The sequence below is a fragment of the Cryptomeria japonica genome, chromosome 2 (assembly GCF_030272615.1).
Source record: "Cryptomeria japonica chromosome 2, Sugi_1.0, whole genome shotgun sequence".
Taxonomy (NCBI): domain Eukaryota; kingdom Viridiplantae; phylum Streptophyta; class Pinopsida; order Cupressales; family Cupressaceae; genus Cryptomeria; species Cryptomeria japonica.
In genome coordinates this window covers 34,790,761-34,800,392 of record NC_081406.1, presented here as the reverse complement: position 1 = coordinate 34,800,392, position 9,632 = coordinate 34,790,761, and the positions used below count along the sequence as shown (strand labels likewise).

The 9,632-nt window shown below is 37.2% G+C and overlaps 1 protein-coding gene across 2 annotated transcripts; it reads left to right on the top strand.

The window, feature by feature from the left end:
• The first annotated feature begins 5,554 nt into the window (after positions 1–5,554).
• Positions 5,555–8,839, top strand: LOC131047408 (uncharacterized). Of its 2 annotated transcripts, XM_057981295.2 has the most exons (6): positions 5,555–5,970; positions 6,120–6,433; positions 6,537–6,690; positions 7,045–7,988; positions 8,117–8,369; positions 8,488–8,839. In XM_057981295.2, the coding sequence occupies exons 1-4, from the start codon at positions 5,707–5,709 to the stop codon at positions 7,267–7,269; spliced, it is 957 nt and encodes a 318-aa protein (XP_057837278.2). In that variant the 5' UTR covers positions 5,555–5,706; the 3' UTR covers positions 7,270–7,988; positions 8,117–8,369; positions 8,488–8,839. The 2 variants fall into 2 exon arrangements, with proteins under 2 accessions (XP_057837278.2, XP_057837277.2); XM_057981294.2 differs by having other exon boundaries at positions 8,117–8,839.
• The last annotated feature ends 793 nt before the right edge of the window (positions 8,840–9,632 follow it).

Genomic DNA, 9,632 nt, shown 5'->3' with positions numbered 1-9,632 from the left:
CGCCACTCCAGGTGTGTCGCCGAGAAGTTGAGGACAAGCTGATAATGAGGAAGCCCAATATGTATAATGTGTTGTTTCCATACCTCTTTGTCCTTGCTTACCTACAAGACTTTTATCTTACGTGCTTTCAGATGATCAAAGAGAACTGTCAACATAGATGCAATCCTTGCTATTTGAGAGAAATCATCAGTTCGTGTCTTTGATGAACTGCACTCTTTCCTTGAAGGCTTTGATCATTTCTGTTGCATCTTCGATAGTTTGTCCACAATCCTTCCAAAGTTGTATATCAATGCACTTCAGATCTTTTTGCATTATGTTAACAATTTCTTTTAACTCCTTAAACAATTTGATGGATTCTTCATGGCTTTGTTTGATGATTGAGTTCCTCCATTCAATATTTTTCTTTGCCACATACAACATGTTAGCATCTAAACCATCCACAGGCCTCTCGACAAGAAATTTCGTAACTCCAAACCTTTGCACATCATTCATTTGTGTCAATACTGCTACCCATTTATTCTTTTCTTTCTCCCATGCTAAGGCTTCCAATTCCATCTCCTTACTTACAACCACAACATCCCCAAACACTTTTATCAAATTATCAATGTAATCTATGCCTTGATGTGCTATGGACTCAAGTCATTTATTAAAAATTTCAGTCAACTATCATGCAGTTCCTTTGAACTTGATCTAGTAGCTTCAGGTTCACTAGTGATTTCAGATCAAAGGATAGTGACATTTGTGACAGAGGCTGAGGATTCAGGCTATGTATGACATTAATATATTCCATCATCTGTTTGACAATCTGCTTCAACTCTTGTTTGTCCTTTTCGTCCTTCCAAGTTTTGGATATCATCCTTTTGGCAGAGGAATCCAAATTCTTAGCATCCGCAAACCTTGAAGCAACTCCTAGATGAATATTTTCAACAACATAATCTTTTTCAGTGGCATTTTTTGCATCTTTATCTGAGATGGGCCTACCCACTTCTGCTACCCAGTGCCCTTCGTTATCATCAATATCTATCATAGCCTCCATTTTAATATTTTTGGACAGATGTTTTCCCAAGGCATTTTCTAACTATGTCTTCAATGGGAATGGTGATGGGAACCACACTGCGTTTTTTGCTAAGAGAAGTCTCTAGCCATCTGGGAGCACTGGAGAAAACTTTCGATGGAGGTGTTTGATAGCTTGGAGGAACAATAATGGTCATGATGCCTATCAGGTTCTGGTCTTCTTCAGGTTATTTTTGTTTGTCCATATCTTGAACTACGAGATCATTCGGCACCTGTTCATCCATGGTTACCTGAGTCTCTTTGCCTAAGTATAGGTCAACAACAATCTGGTCCACCGTAGGTTTCCTGATTTCCTTTTTTCTCTTTGACTGTGTGACTTGAGCTGACAAGGGATTTAATGGAGATTTCCTTGACCTTTTACTCCCGACTTCTTTTGCCTTTCGTCTTGTGGCACCTGCAATATAATCATAATAGAGGAAGAAGTGGGAAACTGAGTAGCAACATGAAGTTGACCAATTGTTTCCACTTTAGGAGCGAATCTACGGTTCCCCAACCACTTCTCTATTCTCCTTATGACATTAAAGGACTTAGTCTAAATAATTTCTTCCTCTCTTATGTCCCAATTGATTTCAGGAATCGGTTGCCCTTGAACTCTCTCATTAAACTCGGGGTCCAACACATCTTCACTCTCTTCCTCCCGTACTCCTAAAATATTTATTGACAATCCCATTGTAACTATTTGTTGCAAGATGAACCTTGACCACAGTCTTCTTCTGACCTCCAATTCATCATAACAATTTTCCCAATAGTCTTCTAATTGGGGTCCATGTCGGAAATCTGCATCAACATTCAAATGCTCAATTGCATATCATGTACTGTCAAACTTACATCTAGCAACGTAAGGCTACAAGTTCAATTTCTTGAATTCTAATTCTAGGTTCAGAGCATCGGAAACATATTTGCAACTATAATGGCCAAGTTCAACTGGAAAAACTTGAACTTGCAGCCCTACATTGCCAAACGTAAGTTTGACAGTACATGATATGCAATTGAGCATTTGAATGTTGATGCAGATTTCTGACATGAACCCCAATTAGAAGACTATTGGAAAAATTGTTATGATGAATTGGAGGTCAGAAGAAGACTGTGGTCAAGGTTCATCTTGTAACAAATAGTTACAATGGGATTGTCAATAAATATTTCAGGAGTACGGGAGGAAGAGAGTGAAGATATGTTGGACCCTGAGTTCAATGAGAGAGTTCAAGGGCAACCAATTCCTGAAACCAATTGGGACAGAAGAGAAGAAGAAAGTATTAAGACTAAGTCCTTTAATGTCATAAGGAGAACACAGAAGTGGTTAAGGGACCGTAGATTCGCTCCTAAAGTGGAAACAATTGGTCAACTTCATGTTGCTACTTAGTTTCCCACTTCTTCCTCTATTATGATTGTTGATATTGCAGGTGCCACAAGATGAAAGGCAAAAGAAGTTGGGAGTAAAAGGTCAAGGAAATCTCCATTGAATCCCTCATTGGTTTGAGTCACACACTCAAAGAGCAAAAAGGAAAGCAAAAAACCTACGATGGACCAGATTGTTGTTGACCTAGACTTAGGCGAAGGGACTCGGGTAACCATGGATGAACAGGTGTCGAATGATCCCGCAATTCAAGATATGGACAAGGAAAAAGAACCTGAAGAAGACTAGGACCCGATAGGCACCATGACCATTGTTGTTCCTCCAAGCTATCAGACGGCTCCACCCAAAGTTTCCTCCAGTGCTCCCAGATGGCTAAAGACTTCTATTAGCAAAAAACGCAGTGTGGTTCCCATCACCATTCCTATTGAAGACATGGTTAGCGAAGACTTTTTTCCTTTAATTTCTTATCTATGTGGGCAAGCTGTCTACAAACTTCAATAAGCACATGGTTGTCTAGGGCATACCTGGGCAATTTAAACGGTTCACCTTAAAAGCCCCCCACTCTAATGTAGCTAAATCTGGAGAATTGGATGTAGTAGCTTCCATATATGTTGACTAATTCCATGGCTTCGGCTGACATCTTCTCATTCACATTTCCCTGCAACTCAAAGACAAGTTTGCCTACAAAGACATCATTCCATCTTGTAAAATTCTCAACATTCTTTTGTTGTCGCAAGTGTGGGTAATACTCATAAACTTTCATGTCATCGACCTAGGGTTCATGATGCAACCCTTGCCATTCTCTGGTACAAGCAAGAATATAAAATAGATAAGAAGACATATAGAAACTGGTCATACCGACAAAATTATGCAGACCCTCATGAAGTCTATCGATGATAACCTATGCCCTGTCTAGATATTTTTCAATATCCAACAACACTTGAATGTAAAAATACATCCAATCTTCCCAATAGAAAGCATGTGCATTCCCTTTAAGTCTATTCAACAGAGCTACAATATCTCACACCTTTGTTATGAAATGCTCTCTTGTGAGAGGTCTGGGTAACCTGGAACCTCCTTTCTGCAACTTAAGGAGTCAATTCTTGGCAATGACGTTCTTGTAGGTGCCCTTTTTCTCAGAGAAAAATGCATATGAAGTACCAATAGACCAGTCCTCATACGGATCCTTATGGGGAATGCCCATGGCGGCCATCACTGTTTTCCTATCAATTTTCACCAACACCTCACCACTACTGGTTCTAATACCTATTGTCCGCATCATATCTTCTCATGTATTCCATAACCAATTCGGGGTAAGGGGCAGTAGTGGGGAATGTAACAACTTCAATCAATCCATTCTTAACAATCTTTCCCATCATTGAATTACCATTTGGGTTTCCCATTCTCTCCAGAAAATCTCCCAAGTCAGCCAGAGCCAAAGAAGTATCTCCTAGCTCTGGAAGTGTACTCACTAAACATGACGTACGACCAAGTTTTTGCAAGGTTGGCCTCATGACAATTGCTCTTACATTCATCAAACAATTTCAAAACAAGGACAAAATTCTACCCAAAACAAAGATTTCACTACAATGGCTTTCTAAGCAAGTAACACAACAGGAAAGGGATAATCAAAACTCACCTGTTACTGTCATGAAATCTCTGTAACCCTCAGAATTATGGAGCTATAATTACCTTCAGCGCTCCTCGCTTCTCCAACAATAAGAAGCTACTAAATTACAACTTAAGGGTTTGCATATTAAAGGTAAGAAAATCTATAGAAAACTTACGCATGCTTCTTAACAACTCATACAATCATGTGAAGGAACTCTCGATTTGATGGGATTCTGACAACCACTTTTATTACAAATCACTTCCACACAAGCGGCTCGAGCTTTCATGATTACTTTCCATAATTAAAATTTTCAAACTTGACATGCTCAGAATATTCTTTTTTCTGCGCCACTTTTCATTAACTTGCCTCGCCTTGTTATATTTCTAGAGCCAACTTGCAATGAACTTTTGAACCGTGAACCATTTAACAAAAAGTTCAAAGGTGCAAGTTCAACATGAGAGAACAATAATGAAGGGGCCTTGAAGTGCAAAATACCACCTCGCGGCTCAACACAAAACTGAACTAGGAGCGAACGAAGTCTTTTAGATGAACACAAAGATGAACCTCAAACCTTGATCCGGACAAGAAGGGTTCAATGTTTCAAGTTCAAAATTGACCTAACATACTTACGCTCGCCCCTTAACAACAAACAAAGTCGTGGGATACATAAAGGCGCCAGGTGAACTTTGAACTCTAAACTGAGACACGGATTCAACATATAGATTCACTGAAACAAGACAAGTAAGACCGCTTCATAATTATGAATGAAACGTATCGAATTTGGGAAGGCAACATTAATTACGCTTTAATTTACCAAAGATAAAATTTTGACTATTGACAAAATAATAGAGTAACACCGACGCAATTATTCTGGATGCAAAACGGTACTGCTGTACACACAATTACTTTCTTATTATGCAGACAGTAGAAGACAGCGGATGCAACTATTCTATCGAATTATATCGAAATCTGTTATTTACTATGTCTCCCACTATCTCTATAACACTGAAAGTAATCGTACAACAGTACCGTTTTGGAACCAGAATAGCTAGAGCCCTCATTACCTGGGTGTCTATTAAAGGTGAAAATAGATGCCTTCATCTCCCACGTTTGCTCTTGGACTCATCCTTACCACGCCACAAACGATAGTGAAAGTGTAATCGCTTTTACATCAGCTGTAGAAAGATGCTTTGCGCCTTCCTTTACAGCTCATGCATGATAAAAATAATTGATTCTTGTCCTCTTTTCCTTTGTGACTGGACCCATTTTGATATTCCAAATCTTCTTTTTCTTTTTCGGAAACAAAATCATCTGTAGAGATTATGAGCAATCTGTTTTCAGTCCTATCTACGTCAATTTCATTTACATCAGCTGTACAAAGATGCTCTTGTGGCCTCCTTTATAGCTCAGGCAAGGAAAAAAAAAATTGATTCCCATTATCTTCTTTTTGACTATCTATTTTCATAACATATTCCGATCTTATTTCTTTTTACGGTACCCATTTTCATATGCTTATTACTTTTCGCTGTACCCATTTTCACTATAAAAGGCTGTCAAGCTGGGGAACAAACTCATCTGTAGGCATTCTGCGCAATCTGTTTTCAGTCCTATCTTTGTTCAATTTCATTAACCCGATTCCCTCTTTCATAAGCTGAGTAAGAGAAAAATGGGCAAGACTTACTGCTGCTCTTCATTCTCTCCTTCCCAGCAAGATTATCAAGATGTTATCAATAAAATCGTTGCAGTGGAAGAGATGAGCTACATTGATGAATTGATTTCTTACATTGAACAGATCTTAAATGCCATTCAAGAGGGAAGAGTTAATTCAATTGCCCTTCTTGCCAAGACAAATCGGGTGGGTTCTTCTATCAATTCTAGTGGTGGTTTATTGGAGAAAGTATTGAAGCGATCTGAGAGACATATATGCAAGGTATTCAACCAATTTTTTTGAAAAGTATTTTAATCGATGCAATTCATTTCCTTATCATTAAACTTTTTGATCCATGCTTTAAGAACAAAGTATTAACGTGGACTGAAATTACAAGTCTAAGACTATCTATCAATGTTTCTTGCCTGCAGAGAGACATTATGCCAAAGCTTAACCATGAAACACGGAAATTGGTGATGGATATAGCAAATCAAGGAGCACATATTCAGTGGGTGGGAATAGCGCTTTCAGTTGTAGGTTTTGTGTTGGAACGAATTGAACAGATTTCTTCCAATAGAGAGGAATTTATACAGCTCTTCATTTACATGTCTAATCTTGCAAAATACATCAAGCAGTTGAATGATCATTTGGATTTGGCTCAAGAGAAGCTGAATCGGGTCCTTCAATTCATTGTACAAGGCTCCCTCGTCTGTGTATCTCAAATGGGATCTCATGCGCTTTCCAAGTAAATCCAATTCATGCAATGTGAATTTTTCTTTGTTATGTGATTTACTTATTTCAACTGTTCTATAATGATGAATCTTTATTTACTTTTGATGGTTAAATAGATTTTTCACTGCTCCGGTAGCCGCTGAAGATATAGGGAGATTACAAGCAGAACTTGGGCATGAGTACCAAAAACTCTCATTGGAAGCGATAATTGCTGTTTTGAACAGGATTCCAGTTGTGTTACCTCCCTCCCAAGGGAGAACTCCTCAAGAGGTACTAATTTCTGTTCTATTTGGGCTTTTATTTAAACATTATGCTACATCAGAAAAACAAAATATAATATTAAGAAAAGAATCTTTGCCGTAGTAAAATCTTGAAATCAATTTGTTCCAAAAAAAATAATTCCTCCACTGATCCGATCTTATTGGCATATTGTATTTGGAAATCTTTATTAGGTATAGAATATTGTAAACTTTCGAAATAAAATCTAAAAAATCCTCAAAAGATAATTAAAAATTGTAATTTACCTAGTATAGGATACTCAAAACAAATTCTGTGTATGTGTAATTATTCTCCAGTTTTTTTAATTTAAATATGATTTCTAAGAAATTCATATTGGGTTTGTAGTTGGTATTGAAGAAGCCAGAAATTGTGTGGCTGACTTTCTTGAAAGTGGTGGTTATTTATGGACAAGATGGGATAGGAAAGACAACTTTAGTCAGAACCGTTTTCAGCAAGTTGGACCTCAAAAACTACAAATATTGCAGAATTGATATAAAACAGAATTGTTCAAAGGCTGGTCTTGAATTGCTGCAACAACAAATTTTAAGACCTTTATACTGTAATATATAGTTGAAGAGTTTGAATGAAGGTCGAGAAGAATTGTCCAAAGATTTTAAAGAATACTCCTCTAAAGCTATCTTCATTTTTGTTGACAATGACCTGAAAAAGCTTTTGCCTATAAGTGACCTGCATCCCTTCCACCACAGAGCAGGATTCTTGTAACAACCAGAAACCTGAACGAGACTCCAACAATTGTGCAAGCAAGAATTGAACGCTGTTCTTATCAGGTACCTTCTCTTCCGCACAAGAAGCACAAAAACTCTTGCCTGTGTTCACTTTAGGCAGTGACCAAGCAAGCTTTGATCCCACCATAGATATTAAAAGCCTCCTTCAAATATGCCAAGGAATTCCACTGGTTCTAAAATTGGCAGGAGGGAGACTATGCGAGCATAGTCATGGTCAGAGTGTGGCAGCTTGTAGAGATGATGTTGAAAATCTCAAGTCAGAGCTGCTACAAGGAGAAGAGGATGACTTAAGTGAGCGTATGGTAGAAAGAGGCATTTCTTGACATAGTGTTTTTCTTTTCTAATAGCGAGTGGGACCAGGTGGCCTATAGTGTTGGAGAGACAGAGTTTGAAGATCTTCAAAGCACTGCACTTGTAAATGGTACAAATGAGGGCAGGGTGAATGTTCATGATATAGTGCAAGTATGAGGGAGAATGTTGCCACCAGATGGGGAGAGAATCACCAACCTACAATCTCCCACTCATGTTCTCCAAGATGTAAAGGTATGTTTTCTGAAATTATATCTATATCTATATATATAAAAGACTTACTAATCCGATATCTTTTGATATCCTCATATGTTTATTGTTCTATATTTAAATGTACATTTCAACTACAAACATTTTTGCAGAGAATAAAGAAAACAAAAGGGATTGCTCTTTATGAATCATTCGAGCTAGAAGTGAGTCATCTCAACTTAATGAAGAGATGTTTAAGAGTTTTGATCTTGGACAGAAGAGGAACAATAAATGGAGAATGTAAAAGTCCCTTTGAAAATCTAAGGTTTCTCTTCCTTGACATCTATGATTACTCATGGATGGACGTCACCAAACACCCGAGATTAGCAGTTTTCATTTTGAAGTCCGATGCATACGATGAATTTTGTGAGGCAAAATCTACAAACTCTGCCTTATTTTTTTAATTTTGTCAAACAAATTTCTAGATTTATTTATAATTTTCCCAGAACACTGCTAATTCGAAACAATGACATTGTTTTTGCAGTTCTAGGACATCATCCCATCTTCATTGAAATATAAGCTTGTGCAAGGTGCTACGTTAGTTAAATCTTACCACCATCTTTTCCAAATTCGATCTTTGCGTTCTCTAACATTGCTTATTTGTAGAGGGTTTGATAACCTGCCTGAAACTATTGGGAACCTACCTGTTTTGAAAAAGTCACAATTTTTGGTGAACCTTTCAGACAATTTTGTAAATTTGTTTTCTTTAAATGAGTGGACTATATTGGATTCTTCTAGTTGGGTGAGTCTTCCAGACAGTTTTGGCAATTTATTTTTCACCCAGACAGTTTTGGCAATTTATTTTCTTTAAATGAGTTGAATTTATTTGGGTGTTCCAGCTTAATGAGCTTAATGAGTCTTCCAGACAGTTTTGGCAATTTATCTTCTTTAAATGAATTGAAATTAAACTCTTATTCCAGTTTGGTGAGTCTTCCACACAGTTTTGGTAAAAAAAAAATTAATAAATTGAATTTAAGTTATTGTTCCAGGATGGTGAGCCTTCCAAACAGTTTTGACAATTTATGTTGTTGAGTAAAGTTATATTTATATAGATGTACATAGCTACCTGTCTTGCCCGAAAGATTCAGAAACCTCGCTTTTCTGGAGCTCTTACATTGGGATACTGTGAGAACTCTATAATCTACCTCAAAATTTTAGTCAGCTGAAGTGTTTAAAATTTGGGAGCATAATTGGATGAAGGTATTGCAGAGCCTCTATGATTTTGAATCTTTGAGTTCACTAATTGCATGCCCTAATTTGAAAAAGCAGTGGGAACAAGTGATTGGTGACTGATCATAGTGGATATAGTTGAATGCCCTAATTTGAAAAAGCAGTGGGAACAAGTGAAGGAACAAAACTCTTTAGCAGTAGTGGAGTGTTGAGACTTGGTAATTGTTGTAACACTTTTTTTTTTTTTGTTTAATTAAGAATTTTATAAAAGTTTTCTTATTCTGATGATGGATCATAGAGTGTGATCCCAAATGTTGACGACAATAAAAATTCATACAATAGAACTTAAAAACACAACCACCATCATTGTAGACTATAAAAATCTAATATCTCGATATATATTTTATTTCACTGATTATGCTCATCCTTATTCTTAATTTAGGATCTTCATTGCATCTC

What these genes read in the sequence shown, in the direction of transcription:
- LOC131047408 (XM_057981295.2), top strand. Translation starts at nt 5,707, where the DNA reads ATGGGCAAGACTTACTGCTGCTCTTCATTCTCTCCTTCCCAGCAAGAT. An exon ending in CTGAGAGACATATATGCAAG is followed by an intron (nt 5,971 to 6,119) that starts GTATTCAACCAA and finishes TCTTGCCTGCAG; the next exon opens with AGAGACATTATGCCAAAGCT. An exon ending in GGATCTCATGCGCTTTCCAA is followed by an intron (nt 6,434 to 6,536) that starts GTAAATCCAATT and finishes ATGGTTAAATAG; the next exon opens with ATTTTTCACTGCTCCGGTAG.